The 17,831-nt window shown below is 37.8% G+C and overlaps 1 protein-coding gene and 1 pseudogene across 1 annotated transcript; both read right to left on the bottom strand.

Moving 5' to 3' along the window:
- Window positions 1–2,895: 2,895 nt before the first annotated feature.
- On the bottom strand, window positions 2,896–4,521 carry LOC147606616 (uncharacterized). Its single transcript, XM_086792002.1, has 3 exons — window positions 3,585–4,521; window positions 3,326–3,468; window positions 2,896–3,175 (listed from the first exon to the last, which is right to left on the bottom strand). Exons 1-3 carry the CDS (start codon window positions 4,166–4,168, stop codon window positions 3,093–3,095), a joined length of 810 nt encoding a protein of 269 aa, XP_086648128.1. The 5' UTR covers window positions 4,169–4,521; the 3' UTR covers window positions 2,896–3,092.
- A 10,165-nt stretch (window positions 4,522–14,686) lies between these two features.
- Window positions 14,687–17,829, bottom strand: LOC147606615 (uncharacterized; annotated as a pseudogene).
- Window positions 17,830–17,831: the final 2 nt, after the last annotated feature.

Genomic DNA, 17,831 nt, shown 5'->3' with positions numbered 1-17,831 from the left:
TCACCTTAAAAAACTCGCTTACGATGATGGGCTAAATGTAGCTGCGGGTGGCTATCCTGCCGAGAAACCTGCCACTGTGCACAAACGCAAGGGGAAGGAGGCAAAGAAATGAGAAGAGGGTGGCGTGAAGAGCAGACAGCATGTGGAGGCACGACGGATCCAGATGGAGACCATTGGATCTTCACATTTCGAATTTGGCGGCGTTGAGTCATGGGAGGCAGAGTTCGTAAGAATCTTGCCACTTTATTTGATTGTTTACTTAATTCATTGATTCTATGATTGTTTTAATCTTACAAATTGTGTTGATTATGATACAGCGATGGGTTACGAGGAGGAAGCCCACAGCCCGCGATACTGGGTATGCTCGCCGCCGGCATAGCAGACGTGACACATGGGCCATCTTCAGAGCCGAGGGACGTATTACGGATGCGCAGTTTGAGATGGCCATGAGACCATACGGTCGACACGTACTTGAAAACTCTAAATGAATGATTTTGGTTTATTGAATTACATATATATATACTTATATACTATATATTACTTGAACAGGCACAAGCTGCCGATGATCCACCCGCCGCCACTGCAGAGGGTGGACGTGAGCACTACTTATCAGACATTCCGACCGATGTGAGCTCATCTGAGCATGGAGGGAGCACCGAGACATTCCATATTGAGGAGGTGGTTGTATATATATTTTTGTAACTGAAGCCATGGGCTACTTCGACATATGGACTCCCTTGTATATATGTGTAGATATAAAATTTTGATAGTAATATTGAATCGTGAATCGATAGTATTGCATTCATGTCTATCTTGAATCCTGTATTGACAATGTATGCATTCATGTCATTCTTGTCTTAATCTTCCTTGTGGATATCTTCCTCGTGGATGGTCCAATGCACCCAAAAAAAAAATCCAGAGAGTGTTCTTGGGTGCTGGAATGCTGGAACAGCATTCAGGTACCAAATAGCACTCTCTAGATTTTTTTTTTGCTCTCTGTTCGCGTGTATAACGCGTCAGATCTGCAAAAAGTTACGTGTATATACGTGGATAATCTGTAAAACATGCATGTATAGACGCGTCAAATCTGTGAAATACGCATGTATAAGCGCAGCTAAAGTGACAAAACCCGTGTATAGACGCTTCTATCAGCGCGTCTAAGCACACCTGAACTGACAAAACGCGTGTATACGCCTGTGTATCAGCGCGTCTGAATAGTCCTATACACACGCTTTTACACGCATGTCTCTGGCCGTGATTATACACGCACTGATACAAGGGCCCGCTACTTTTTTTCACGTCATTTTTAGCGGCTAGGAGCGCGGGTATGAGCCCGATCCCTTGTAGTGATCAAACAATCATAAATTAGGACCAAATCTTACACACATTTTCTGTACAATGTTATGCTTTGCGAGTGCATTTTGGGAGAGCCAATTACATATACACCTATCCTTTTAGGCACTTTCTTTTAGATGAAAGTTTACAAATTTTGAACCAGATCCAATATGTGCACTCAACATTTTGTGTCTTTTTGTTTTCATTAATTAGTGGTAGGAGGGATTTCGAAGGTTTGAGATTTGTTAATCTGATTAAGGTTGCGAGGCATAGGTGGAGTGGCTCATGCATGCTGGCCATGTGTCCTTGTTCTCCGACGTGAAATACTAGTTTTTTGACTCTTGGAGCTACTACTCATGTTGTTTCAACTCTGGGAGCTTCTTCTCTCGCCGTGGAGGCACCTTACCTGTCTTGGATAACAATCAGGAGAGGGGTGCTGGATGAGGAGCATGGAGATAAGAAACGAAACGAACGTGATGGTGGCACCTTTGGACGAGGCGTTGGTGGGGCAAGTGAGTAGGCCAAGGCAGAGCTTGATCTACTCGATGATGGAGAGGGTGAGGAAGGTGGTGCCTAGGGCAGTGCAGAGGGCGGTGACACCCATGCCGAGCCGGATAGCCCTCTCATTGATGGGCACAAAGGCGTCCGCACCTTAGTCATGTAAGGTTGTATTAATTAATTCCCGCACATAGCGAGCATTAATTAATACAACACTAATAAAGCTCTCAATATACAAAAACTAAACATCTCATATAACTTTAAGTGGAATATCTAGTCATGTTGTATAATAATAAACACTATTTTCATAAGTTTCTCAGTAGATGATCCACATATAAGCAAGGGTTTGTTTACGATGTTTTGTTATGAATGCAGTTTTTAAAGTTGAGACCATCACCTTGTTTTCTAGCTAAATTAAAATGTTTAGATATATATTCTTGACTCATTACTTTAGTGGTGACATTGATATATTAGTAGAACTAAATTAAATCACATGAGCTCATACTATTGTCATATTTTGGGTGTCAAAGACTCACAACTAAAAAGAGTATCTAAGAAGTAAATTTAATTGAATTAATTTTGTTAATGCAATCATTTTTTTGTCATAAAAAATCTATCTCTCCTCTCTTAAATACCATGTAAGGTGTAGGAGAAATTTATAATGAGTTGCGATCATTTTGCTCTTGCATGTAGGAACCTACTTTGTAAATCTGTAACTTGTTTGGATTATATTATTAGATATGCCTCTACTTATTATGGTGATTTATCAATTATATTTAAGGTTAATTTTATTTTTTTTAAGGTTTTCCACATTCATCAACACATGCCTTAAAAGAGAAATGCTAAAGTATTGCTCCTATTCACAAGATATGGCGTTTTTATCAAACCCCTAAAAAGACATATTTATGTTTTGTTGAGCTACCAAACTAGTGTTAAAGTTTTAAAGTAAAATTGTTTTTAATCACCAATTAATCATTTATGGTTCAATTCTCCACATAGGCAATCCATTCTATATATAAAAAATTGAATTACCTAAATTAATCATTTATGGTTCAATTCTCCACATAGGCAATCCATTCTATATATAAAAAATTGAATTACCTAAATATTGGCTCATAAATAATTCCTATTCATTATAAGATATTGCATATTTCTTATGCATTCTCTATATAAGAAATTGACGATGTATGTCAATTATTAGTGGTTGTGCTTGACGATGTATGTCAATTATTAGTGGTTGTGCTTGCCGATGTATGTCATCACCACATAGTCTTCCATCTCCGATGAGCTTTCCGTTTGCTTTTTGACGGGGCAGCCCGTTTGAGCACATCGGTAGTAGCTCCTGAAATTAAGGCCCTCCAAGATTAGATAAGAAGCTGTATTGGAATATTATAAAGTGATTAGTTGAAAATTAATTTGGGTATTTTAAAAAAAGATGATTCGATAAATGTTAATTAACGACGTAATAAGGGTCGGTTTATGGAAACCTTACCGAGGGAACCTTTGCCCTTGATGTTTTTCTGGCCATATTTGCGCCATACGTAGCCGTCGTTAAGGGCGCCGGCGCATTCCACTTGAAAGGCCACTACGTCCTCTGTGTTTTCAAGCTCGTGAATATGAATGTTTGCGGTGGTCCTGCACAATTCATTCGATAAGAAATTGGATTAATCTATTGATATAGGCTGTGCATTACACTAATTTGTGCTTTGCTTGACTAATTGATTGCAATTATCTAGTCGGGCGATACTTACCCTAGAGCATGGCTGCAAACCTCCAAGTCCACGTGGGGTGGACTGGCTGCCATTGCAGAGGAGGATGCTTGAAAGTAGGGAGATTCTTCCATGTACAAGTTCTCCGTCGTCGGAGTAGTTGCAAAGCTGCCGGAATGAGTCGTCGGAGTACCGTTGCAGCTGCAGGAACCATATCCCGACGTGCAAATGGATGTGGATGAAATTGGGAACTCCTTGCTGCTGAGAGAAGACTCATCAAAGGGATACAATTCATGAGTTGCAAAATCCAGCCAGTTATCCCACATGTTAAGTGATGCCATCATTTCTTCATCATCGACAAATGAGGTGGTCTCATCAACTGAAGGATGCCAATCGTTATCCCATAAGCAATCCGGCATGATTACTGACTCTTTACTGAACATAATTAGGTCTTCCAAGTTACTGCAATCCACCTCAAAATTGATGGATTGGCCATCATCAAAGAAAAGATCTGGGAGTGTGGCCGAGGAATGCTCTTGAAAGGAGAAGCAGCTGCAAGGAGAGACGAGGTCAGGCAAATAGGAAGTGGTAGGGTTAATTATCTTGCAGGAAGAGGAATGCATCATCTCACTTTAGGAAAAGCTTAAGAGAAGACTGTGCAATGGATACAAGAAGAGAGAATAAAGGCCCAAAGAAAAGGTTAAGAGAAGACTTGTGTGTGCACACTGCAAATGCGAGAGAGCTGATGAGGAGACACCAGCTGGTGGTGATTATAAATGTCATTGAGTTTCTCCTTTTTCAGATTTTGTGGGGGAAACCTCGCTGTGGCTTCGTAGACGAAAATTGAGGATGGCACTTGGGAGAGAAACAATTCGCAGCCCCAGACATACGGAACGAGGAAGCTTCCCTCACCAGGGTCTGTTTCACACAGTGCACACACTCACACTCTGTATCTCTCTCTCACACACACACACTTTCTCCCCCCCCCCCCCCCCCCCCCCCCCCCCCCTCTCTCTCACACACACACACACACTCACTCACTCTTTTTCTCTCTCTCTCTCTCTCTCTCTCTCACTCACTCACTCACTCACTCACTCATTCACACACACACACACCCTTATGATCCTCTACAGTACTTACGTTGAAAATTGCTCCACCTTTCATACCCTCCACCATGATCCATACAACTAAGCAAACTGTGAACTTGGACACACATCCTAAAAAATCAAACACCTTATCAACTCGGCTACATGACGGACAATTTAGCTTCTAATAGCAGCAGGTGGAAATTGCCACATGACGGACAATTTAGCTTCTAATAGCAGCAGGTGGAGTGGTTATGTCTCTCTCTCAACATCTTCCTCGCGAATATTTCTTATCATTGGATGTTGAAAATTTGCAAAAGGCTTTTTCTCTCTTTGTCTCTTTGTCTCAATGTCAAAGCACATGCTTTCCATGGATATTTTGTCCACATAGCGTTGGATGTTAAAAAATTTGGCAATACATTTTTTGTTGATCAAAACACCACAATAACCAATTACGTATTATATCTTGCTCCTTTTTGTTGTTTGCATGTTCATTAGTGCTTCATTGTTACCCTGTCCTCATCAATAGAACCGTGTGTCCGTTTGTTGGGAATACAAATAAAAGATGCATGTGAATAGTTTCTATGGGAAATGAGTTAAGTACTGATGCTAGCATCATATGGGATGATGGAGAAGTTCAAGGAGAGATTCTATGGTTTATTGAGAGAATCATTAGGAGAAATATGGACTCCCCATTTTGCCCCTTAAGGAGTGAATACAAAAAGATTGGCTTGACCACTGAGAGAGTTGGGATTCTAGATCTATGTAACATGAATCTTTTTGTTATATCTTTGCCCAAGTCTCTTAAGACAATCAAATAATAGAGCCCATATCTTTAAAAAATAGAGAAATGTCAGATTTCATGTCATAAACTATTCTCTCATGTGTCAAATGTACCTTGTGGTCCAGCACATGGAAGTTTGAAAACTGAATTTCAATTTTTATGTTTCATTTTTTATGTTTAACTTTTTATTTTTCCTCCTTTTGCATTTCACTACCTTTTCATTTCCCCCCTTTTTTTATGGAATTCAATCTCGCCATATCATCTACAACTCTGGTTCTTTCTTCATGAAAATTTATAGGTATATTGTTCTCCACCATAGCTCTCTTCTCCTAAAATTTCATCTCATTTGTACAAAATGTCTGTGAGTTATGCCCGTTTTCTCACATGAACTTTCTCTTCTCTGCACCACAGATAGCTATCTTGATATAAAGTGGCATCAAATTCTTGTGAGTAATTATCATATATTTAGGATTTGTCTATGTTTTGTCTTGATATGAGTAATGATCATACGTTTAGGACTTGTTTATGTTTTGTCTTATTGTGTTGCTGTTTATTTTCACATGAGCAAGGTTGTGAGCAACAAGGTTGTGTAAATCAAAGCAGTAAGTTACTGTTTATTTCTTGTTGGTTTAATCTTTATTTGTTGCTTATAATCTTCTTTGAATAGTAATGATTTGAAGTGGCATAAAATGCCACAGTAATGATCATAGGTTTAGGATTTATTTATATTTTGTCTTGATGTGTTGCTGTTTATTTTCACATGAGCAATAAGTTGTTGTTTATTTCTTATTGTTTTAATCTTTATTTGTTGATTACAATCTTCTCTACACAGTAATGATTTCAAGTGGCATAAAGTACAACAATAATGATCATAGGTTTAGGGTTTGTCTATGTTTTGTATTGATGGGAGTAATGATCATAGGTTTAGGGTTTATTAATGTTTTGTCTTGATGTGTTTATGTTTATTTTCATAGAAGCAACAAGGTTGTGTAAATCAAAGCAACAAGGTTGTGGAGGCAACAAGGTTGTGTAAATCAAAGCAGTAAGTTGCTTTTTATTTCTTGTTGTTTTAATCTTTATTTGTTGCTTACAATCTAACATATATATTTATTAATCATGCAGTCTAGCTTTATTAATTTAGATGTCTTCAAGGAGGAGAAATATCAGTAATATTCACACAGTGGTGGTATTTAACAAGAGAGATAATGAAGGTAACTGGATCCCTGATCAGTATAGTAAGTTAAATTGGATTTTGATGCGACCAAGTACTCGTGGTGGCAATTTCAAGATCAAGCTCAAAGATGTCATAGACCCTAACAAGTAATGGAAAGGTAGAATCATAGAGTTCAGGAGACGCATAAATGGTATGAGTTCAATAATAGAGGCTTTCATTCAACATGTTTATATGCACAAAGAGATTCGAGTGTATCATGATAACTTCAGTAAGTTTATATCTCTGTGCTTTGTGTTCTTGTGCTTTGAGTCCATGGTTATTAGATAGAGTTTTAATACAAGCATGTTTGTTGCTTGAAGCTTTATATCCATCCACTCTGCATGAATGGCAGCATGTAGAATGTTGTAGTGGAAAGCTAAATGTTTTACATGAAGAGATAGGTTCCTTGATCCATGACAACAAGAGTGCAAGCAAATTGACATGCGAGGAAGACATGCAAGATTGCACGCATTCTGTAGTCATTGATATGGTTATTCTTTGGGAGGGTAATGACCCTTTTCGCGTTAATGTAGAGAATCATTGGCCCCTTGTTTTTCTGAGGTAGGAAATCCAACTTATATCCAATAATCTCCCTTGTAATTTCTATTTTAAGCTAGATGTGGTAGGAAGGTTGAGAGTCGAAATGAACATTGCAAAACATGCAAGCAGTGTGTTGCTCCACACATCCTTGAGATTATGGAGTTAATGTAATTCTTATTCTTCCAAGTGAATATAAGAAGTTGTTTCTCTAAAAGTTTTGTAAAATTATTTTTTCTTCATTTTCATAAAGTGTTGTGGTTTTTTAAGTCTATTGTGTTTCAAACGCTTTATATGTAAGAAAATAATGATAAGTATGTGAATGATGTGGTAATCTTCCACAAAACTTGCTCTTCGGGGTATGCGGATAACTTCTCGAGGATTAAAGCACTTACAAAGGGTGCTGCATTCAAACTTATTCCAACTAAATCAAGTTTGGAAAAAGTTTTTCTACTTCGATGCTCAAAGTTACTTTACTTGTTCTCTACTCAAAGGTGAGGGCTATTACATTCTGTGGTGACCCTTGGCATTGTTGTTTGCGAGGGTACAGGATCCCATCATCATTTAGGACAGAGCTTGAAGGTTTCCATGTTTTGATTCTAGCCATCAAGGCTACTCAAAGGTGAGGGCTATTACATTCAGTGGTGACCCTTGGCATTGTTGTTTGCGAGGGTACAGGATCCCATCATCATTTAGGACAGAGCTTGAAGGTTTCCATGTTTTGATTCTAGCCATCAAGGCAGCTTCAGAGTTTGGAGAGCCTAGTAGTAAGAAGCCTACGATATAGCTATGATGATTATGTAACTTTGATGACTATGTAATTTTTTATGCTATGAATGAAAATTTAGGTTGTAGAGTTTTTGGTTTAATATGTGTCTTGTAATGTAATTTATTAGTTAACTCAAGCAAATAAATTCAAATTACACACGTAACTCAAATAAAAATTGTATCCATTCGAAGACGCATATAAATATAAAATTATATAAACTCAAATTAAAAGAGACTTATTTGCAACACAAGATAAGAGAAAAAAAATATAAAGATGTACATCGAGCTTTACATAGCTTTTGAGAATTACATTCATGAGAGATATACAAAAATAAAACTAAAGATCCTGGCCTGGTGGATCTCTCCAGCATCGCATGTGTCGCACCAACTATATGTCCTTTTCATTGATGTTGACCCTCTTCACGTGGACAACTACAAACACTGTGCCACCAAAAATTTCCACTAGGTACGCCTCCGCATCCTCTTGGTTTAACTGTCCACCGCATAGGTAGTGGGCTTGATGTTGTGCGAACCCAAAACCTCCTATCACGATGGTCTTGCAGATCCTGCATGATCTCTCTCACCAGACGTTGGAAGGAGAGCTTTGGTATGAGCAGGTTCACCGTCTTTTGGTATTTCCTAATCTCACACAGAGACACAGTGTGAGGCCTCGACCTACGCTTGCGATGTTGCTGCCGTGGTGGTTGGACGGGGGGTACTCCACGTCCCACCTTGGGGGGCCATACTCTCCTAGCAGTTTACTTCCATACTTATAGATGAGAAATGGAAGATGAGAAATGAGGTGAAATGAGGTTTACTTCCATACTTATAGATGAAAATTTATATATTTTCTAAATCAGCTCAATACATAAATTTGATACTTTTAATTTTTAAAAATAGTTTTCCTTATTAGAATGAGCTCTAATTTTATGTGTACATATAAGTATCATGGAACACCTCCTAAATAAAATATCAACCCCATCAAAGGTCTATAGGGCACACACTCACACTCTGTATCTCTCTCTCTCTCACACACACTCTGTATCTCTCTCTCTCTCACACACACACTCTGTATCTCTCTCTCTCTCACACACACTTTCTTCCCCCCCCCTCTCTCTCTCTCTCTCTCTCTCTCTCTCTCACACACACACACACACACTCACTCACTCTTTATCTGTCTCTCTCTCTCTCTCACACTCACTCACTCACACACACACACACCCTTATGATCCTCGACAGTACTTTTGCTGTTGCTCAACCTTTCATACCCTCCACCATGATCCATCCAACTAAGCAAGCTCTGAACTTGGACACACATGCCTAAAAAATCAAACACCTTATCAACTCGGCCACATGACGGACAATTTAGCTTCTAATAGCAGCAGGTGGTAACTATAGTGGTTATGTCTCTCTCTCAACATCTCCTTGCAAATATTTCTTATCATTCAATGTTGAAAAATTTACAAAAGGCTTTTTCTCTCTTTGTCTCTTTGTCTCAAGTCAAAGCACATGCTTTCCATGGATATTTTGTCCACATAGTGTTGGATGTTAAAAAATTTGGCAATACATTTTTTGTTGATCAAAACACCACAATAACCGATCACATATTATATCTTGCTCCTTTTTGTTGTTTGCATGTTCATTAGTGCTTCATTGTAACAGTGTCTTCAATAGAACCGTCTATTCATTTGTTGGGAATACAATTAAAAGATGCATGTGAATAGTTTCTATGGGAAATGAGTTAAGTACTGATGCCAACATCATATGGGATGATGGAGAATTTCAAGAAGAGATTCTATGGTTTATTGAGAGAATCATTAGGAGAAATATGGACTCCCCATTTTGCCCCTTAAGGAGTGAATACAAAAAGATTGGCTTGACCACTGAGAGAGTTGGGATTCTAGATCTATGTAACATGAATCTTTTTGTTATATCTTTGCCCAAGTCTCTTAAGACAATCAAATAATAGAGCCCATATCTTTAAAAAATAGAGAAATGTCAGATTTCATGTCATAAACTATTCTCTCATGTGTCAAATGTACCTTGTGGTCCAGCACATGGAAGTTTGAAAACTGAATTTCATTTTTTATGTTTCATTTTTTATGTTTAACTTTTTATTTTTCCTCCTTTTGCATTTCACTACCTTTTCATTTCCCCCCCTTTTTTATGGAATTCAATTTCGCCATATCATCTACAACTCTGGTTCTTTCTTCATGAAAATTTATAGGTATATTGTTCTCCACCATAGCTCTCTTCTCCTAAAATTTCATCTCATTTGTACAAAATGTCTGTGAGTTATGCCCGTTTTCTCACATGAACTTTCTCTTCTCTGCACCACAGATAGCTATCTTGATATAAAGTGGCATCAAATTCTTGTGAGTAATTATCATATATTTAGGATTTGTCTATGTTTTGTCTTGATATGAGTAATGATCATACGTTTAGGACTTGTTTATGTTTTGTCTTATTGTGTTGCTGTTTATTTTCACATGAGCAAGGTTGTGAGCAACAAGGTTGTGTAAATCAAAGCAGTAAGTTACTGTTTATTTCTTGTTGGTTTAATCTTTATTTGTTGCTTATAATCTTCTTTGAATAGTAATGATTTGAAGTGGCATAAAATGCCACAGTAATGATCATAGGTTTAGGATTTATTTATATTTTGTCTTGATGTGTTGTTGTTTATTTTCACATGAGCAATAAGTTGTTGTTTATTTCTTGTTGTTTTAATCTTTATTTGTTGATTACAATCTTCTCTAGCTCTGCACAGTAATGATTTCAAGTGGCATAAAATACAACAGTAATGATCATAGGTCTATGTTTTGTCTTTATATGAGTTATGATCATAGGTTTAGGGTTTGTTAATATTTTGTCTTGATGTGTTTATGTTTATTTTCATAGAAGCAACAAGGTTGTGTAAATCAACGCAACAAGGTTGTGTATATCAAAGCACTAAGTTGCTTTTTATTTCTTGTTGTTTTAATCTTTATTTGTTGCTTACAATGTAACATATATATTTATTAATCATGCAGACTACCTTTATTAATTTAGATGTCTTCAAAGAGGAGGAATATCGGTAATATTCACACAGTGGAGGTATTTAGCAAGAGAGATAATGAAGGTAACTGGATCCTTGATCAGTACAATAAGTTAAATTTGATTTTAATGCGACCAAGTACTCGTGGGGCAATTTCAGGGTCAAGCTCAAAGATGTCATAGACCCTAACAAGTAATGGAAAGGTAGAATCATAGAGTTCAGGAGACGCACAAATGGTATGAGTTCAATAACAGAGGCTTTCACTCAACATGTTTATATGCACAAAGCGATTTGAGTGTATCATGATAACTTCAATGAAAGACATAAGCCTAATAGTAAGTTTGTATCTATGTGCTTTGTGTTCTTGTGCTTTGAGTCCATGGTTATTAGATAGAGTTTTAATACAAGCATGTTTGTTGCTTGAAGCTTTATGTCCATCCACTTTGCATGAATGGAAGAATGTAGAATGTTTTAGTGAAAAGCGAAATGTTTCACGTACAGAGATAGGTGCCTTGATCTATGACAATAAGAGTGCAAGTGAATTGACCTCTCGGAATGTTTACTTTTATGATTTAATGTATGATGTGGAGAGACATAGTTTGGAGTATATTCCACTACCACCGTTGTCTAGCCACAGGAATGGTATAACCCTAGCTTAGACATGTCAGAAGCATGTAGAGGGTAAAGATAAAAACTGATGTTCATGCTGCCATGAAACCATCCACAGGCTCTAGAGATGTGCATCTAAGTTGGTTTGTACCATTTGGTTTGTTTGCACATTTGTTTTGATCCTGTGAAGTAGTTAAGAAAACTAACATTACTTATCAATGCAAGTGCCCATCTGAGGATTGGATGACTTAGTTACTGGGTGAGTCATGACATCTCAAGAGAACTCACCACGATGATATCATTGAGTGCAAAATTACTGTGTCAGATGTTACCTTTAGGTAAGATTGTACTCCTGTTGATTATTAAAGGTTTTTATTCATAAGTACTTCATTGCAAGACACTGATTGTTGATTGTTGAATCTTGAATGTTGATTGTTGATTTTATGTTTTTATGTTGGTTGTTTTTTGTTTTTTATGAGAGGTACTTCATTGCAAGATAAACTTTGTGCATTCGCTTCAAGTATGGGAGGTGGCAACTTCTACGAGGGGAGTGGCTTAGCTTGGAGCAACACATGCGAGATGGCCCACATTCAACACTCATTGATGTTATTCGTTGGGAGGGTCATGACCCTTTTAGCGTTAATGTAGGGAGTCATTGGCCCCTTAGTTTTCTGAGGCAGGAAATCCAACTTATGTCCAATAATCTCCCTTGTAATGTCTATTTTAAGCTGGATGGTAGGAAGGTTGCGAGTCGAAGTGAACATTACAAAACATGCAAGCAGTGTGTTGCTCCACACATCCTTGAGATTGTGGAGTTAATGTAATTCTTATTCTTCCAAGTGAATATAAGAAGTTGTTTCTCTAAAAGTGTTGTAAATTTAATTTTTCTTCATTTTCATAAAGTGTTGTGGTTTTTTAAGTCTACTGTGTTTCAAACCCTTTAATATGTAAGAAAATAATGATAAGTATAAGTAACTACAAACATAAATATAAATATAAGTATATATTTAAGTGAAAATAATAATATAATTAATTATGCTAGAAATATAAATATGGTCTTATGATTTGTTATATTTTAATGAAGTGTCATTAATTTTTTAGTTTATAGATATAAGTTTAAAAATAAATATAACTTTAAGTTTATATTTAAGTACAAATAATAATGTAAGTAACTATGTAAATAATAATATAATAATAATAATAATAATATAATGTAACATGAAATAGAAGTATGCTTTATTATTTATTATATTTTGATAAAGTGTCCTTTATTTACTAGAGTATAAAAATAAGGTATAAAAATAAATATAAGTTTATAGATATTTGTAAGTAATATAATAAACAAAAGTATGAATTTATTAAAAATATTATAAATTTGAGTGTAAGTATAAATATGAGTATAAGCTATAGATCAAACTCATTTATATTATCTATTCTCTAGCTCTCCCTTTGTGTGCTAGCTCTCCCCACTACCCATCATGGGCGCCTCCCTTGCTTTTGCCACGTGGATTAGCAGCACTTGTTGCTATGCTCACCTTGGGGAGACCAGATCTACCCTAGGTTTTGCAAGAGTTTAGACCTCAAGGCTATTGTCTCCACCTTAGACCCAACCTCCACCTTGCTAGCTTGCATTTTGCGATGCAATCAACGACTTCACCTACTCTATCCCAAATTCCACCTTGAGTTGGATTCCTTTGGAGTTCCTCTTCAACATGAGGAGTGGATCAACCACAAGAAGGTGGTGAATAGAGCTCTAGCTCATGTCGTCAGACAGATTTCCACACTACCACTGTTCCAACCTCCTATGAAGAGCACATCCCACTCGATCTCATTGAGCGGGATATTGCTTTTGCTATTTATATCTTCAACTCTTATGTTCAAGAGCTAGAGGATGATGACATCCAGGATCTCCCTCTAGTGGAATACATAGACACAGAGCCAGAGGAGACCACTCTAGACCCTGTCGTTGAGGCCACAGAGAGCTCTCACATAGCGTTTGCATCCATCCAACCTCATGAAACCCAAAGTCACAACCCACCACTAGCTTCATTGAGTGCCATCACCATTGAAGGGGTGGAGTACCTCCTTATGCAGGATGTGTTGGAGCTCTTGGACTTGAGGGAGGAGGAACTGTATAGTATACTTGTGCGAGATGCCAGTGATGATTTCTTGGACTTTGATTATGAGAAGAAGCCCTACCACCAGGTTGATGAGGTAGGGCGATATGATGAAAGTAGTGTAGATGATATCTCTATTATCATTGCCATCGAGAAGCAGATTATGGATGCAGCTCCTCAATATGATATCTCAGATGAAGAGTTTGAGCGCTTGCAAAATGAACTCTTCGGACCTCAACCACAGCATATGCGACACCTAGGGTCCAGCCGTCGGACAATGTGGCAAACCCATTCCAAGAGTAGATCTGGAGGCACCCTTGTAGAAGGAGCTTGATGAAGTAGAAAAGGTGTCTCCTTTTACCAGTTGCTCCCCAGATTGATATTTAGGGCCTTTAGGGTATGTAGACACCACATGTATGATCCTATGCCTATCAGAGGATACTGGGAAGTGCACTATCCAAAGGCTCACGTGGGAAGCCCTGAATCTGTAAAAATTAGGGCTTCCCCCACGAGCCTTCGGACAGTGCACTTCCTAGCCTCTGATGGGCACGGGATCATACATGTAGGGTCTACATGCCCTAGAGGCCCTAAATATCAAATTTGGGGCCATTCTAAAAAACAATCATCCTCTCCCATGCATTGCATGATCGATGTTGACATCATTTTTACTGGTTTGTAGGAAATTGTTTATGTTGATGAATTTGCATCGAGGTAGAGTGGAAGATCTGGGGGCCAAGGAAGGGTTCATGATTCTACACTCAAGGAGTACATTAGCAAACTTGCCAATGATGTGGTAATATTCCATAAAAACTTTCTCTCCGAGGTATGCGGATAACTTTTTGAGGATTAAAGTACTTACAAAGGGTGCTGCAAAGAGAAAAAAAAATTAAAGATATACATCAAGCTTTACATAGCTTTTGAGAATTACATTCATGCAAGATATACAAAAATAAAACTAAAGATCCTGGCCTGAAGGATCTCTCTAGCATCGCATGTGTCACACCAACTGTATGTCCTTTTCACTGATGATGGTGACCCTCTTCGCATGGACAACTGCAAACACCGTGTCACCAAAAATGTCCACTAGGTATGCCTCCGCAGCCTCCTGCTTTAATTGTCAACCGCGTAGGTAGTGGGCTTGATGTTGCGCAAACCTAGAAGCTCCTATTCACTATGGTCTTGTAGATCCTGCATGATCTCTCTCACCACACGTTGGAAAGAGAGCTTCGGTATGATCAGGTTCACTATCTTTTGGTATTTCCTAATCTCACAGAGAGACACAATGCTAGGCCTCTACCTACTCTTTTAATTCCAGAGTGCATCTATTATATGCAGTATAGACGCTCTTATAGACGTGCATATAAACGCTCTTATAGCCTCTATTATAGATGCGTGTCGGTAGACACGATTTTAGACACGCTTATAAATGCGCCCGTAACATTTTAAACCACGTTGTCAAATCATGTCTATAAACGCACCTACACTCGCTTTTCCTTGTAGTGTGTTCACAATGTTGTGGAAGAACCAATGTATCACATAAATCAGTCCATAATTTTGTGGGGTCAACTTCCCCAACAAAACCTAATCTATCTCTACGGATAGTTGCACCTTGTCCTTCCATGATCACCTGCATCCTCTAGAGAACTCCCATTTGATGTCAATGACTCTTTGACCCTCTTCTTGAGCCTTTGTTAAAGCAATGTTTAGCTAACTTAGGCTCATGAAAGAAGACAAATCCTCCAATTCCTCAGGATACTTGATGTTTCGTTGTCTATTTTGTCTCCTAAAGGCTTGTCATGCATTTCTTTGTTCCACCTTCACATCTTCATACTTTTGAAACCACTTTTCCTGGCAGGATGATTCAACATGCAAAACTTGTTGACCTTCTCTGCTAGTGTTGAAATAATTCTTCGGTCCTTTCCTTTACCTTGAGGGACCTCACCAACTATCTTCTCATTGTCCTTATTTGTCTTGAACATAGGCATATCCTCATCCTTTTGATCGAGGAACTCAGAAATGTATACTAGTGACCCTTGTATTAGCCACCCCTCAACCATGCTCCCCTCAGGTCTTGCTCTTTGTCACACAAAACCTTTAGGAGTTTTCATGAATATTTCCAAGAAAAACATCCAACATCTATGTACAGTACTTGTTATAGATACTTTGTCCACCACATATACTAGTAGATGCGCTTGGATTGTTAGGATGCTTGTTAGAAAGTACTTCTCAAGAAGACGAACTCCTTCAATTGAGTTAATCTTGTTCAATGGAAGAAACGAGAATCTCCTTCTGTGAAATCCATCAAACAAGGGATGACAACTTATATATGGTTAAACGGAGGTCACGAGTTGAGCAATCACGAATTTCCACTGGTAAAACAAACTTATACAAGTAACAAATTGTTATGTAATAATTTTTTCACAAGCTCACGTAAGAAATTTATCGTAATCAAATATGTAGAATATCATCAAAGAATTAGATTTACCTAGAGAAATTTGTGCCAATCATGTGATTTTAGACCACTAAACTTGTCGTTCTTTGTAAATTCACTATGAAGAAAATGCATGTGTCTTGCGCAGGAGTACCAAATGATGAAATAACCCCCTTCACCCTTTTATGTTCCTTTTTGGTAAGGATCCAAGGGACCTTAGGTAATTCAATCCTCCCATATCCATGTACTCTTGCCCAATATCTTTCCATGATGTTGGCTTCCCTAAGGTCTTCACATGCAAATCTACTATCCGTCGCCCCAATGAGATGATCCCATATTAGACTCCCTACATTTTTGAAGATGTGCATGGGATCTAAGAGGTGATTAATCAATAAATCATCCCAATATGGGAGGTCATGAAGAATAGAAAGCCTTTTCATCAAATGGTAAATATTTACCCCTACCCTCTAGCCATAGTGCTTTCCAATCACTTGCTTTCATTGGCCTTGGTGGTCGTCCAAGTGATCCTTCTCTTAAGTCATGATCTAGTTGAGGGAGATAGATTTTATGTCCTTGATATATCATCTTCTTTAAGTCTTTTGACCTCCTTGTGTTCAACATTGGTCCGTAATTAGGACAAGCATGATATCCATAGTCTCACTAAGAGAATCATTGAGAAAATTTCATTAGAACATACATTTGTATTAAGAAAACATATCTTTCTATTAAGAAAACATATCTTTCTATTAAGAAAACATATCTTTCTATTAAGAAAACATACATTACCTAAGCACTCCCCATAGCCAGGAAAGTCATGCATTGTCCACATTAAAATTCCCTTGATGTGTGTTTGACGTGTATTTCAAAGCTTTCTCATGTCATAAATGGGGATTCCATCCCATAAAACTTCAAGCTCATCCACAAGTGGTCATAATAAAACATCCATATTCTTAGCCTTGTACTTGCCAAGGGACCAACAAGGCCAATAGAAGATGTCCTTTTTTTATTGATAGCCAAGAAGGAATATTATAATTTACCAAAACTATTGGCCATGTACTCTAAGATGTAGAGCGCAACCCAAATGGATTCACTCCATCCATAGCAAGACCCAAATGCAAATTACGTGGTTCTCTCTTAAATTCCCGCCATCGATCCTCTATATGATTCCAAGCAATATAATCCCCGAGGATGCGTAATACACCATCCGTGGAATGGTTATTTGAATGCCATGTCATTAGCTCAAAAATAGACTTGCACTTGAATATGTATTGAATGTGAGGGATTATTGGAAAGTGGTGTTTTCATTGGGGTAGTCTCCATGTAGATCTTGTTAGCACCTATCTGAACCACACTTGGGACACTTGACTAGTTCTGCATATTCATTTTGAAACAAGATGCAATCATTGGGACATGAATGGATGCAATTATAGTCCATTCCTGATCTCCATAATATTTTTTTGCCCTAGTCTCTTGAAGATGGCATCTTATTTCTCTCTAGTAAAATAGTCTCATTTAATAGCCTACAAAGACATTGAACATCATGGTTAGAACACACCATTGTTTGAAATTAATTAGATAGGAGTACGAAATACATACCTAAATAATTCAATAACACTTTTATCACTCCACCCATAAATGGATTGTAGATTAAATAATCCAAGGCAGGTGTTAAGCTTTGATATTCGGGATCCATCATACAATGGAGTGTCGG

Source organism: Cibotium barometz, chromosome 57 (genome assembly GCF_041138505.1).
Source record: "Cibotium barometz isolate CiBa-2024 chromosome 57, ASM4113850v1, whole genome shotgun sequence".
NCBI classification, from domain to species: Eukaryota; Viridiplantae; Streptophyta; class Polypodiopsida; order Cyatheales; family Cibotiaceae; genus Cibotium; species Cibotium barometz.
The sequence above is the reverse complement of the archived record's forward strand: the minus strand, read 5'-3'. Positions and strand labels throughout refer to the sequence as shown.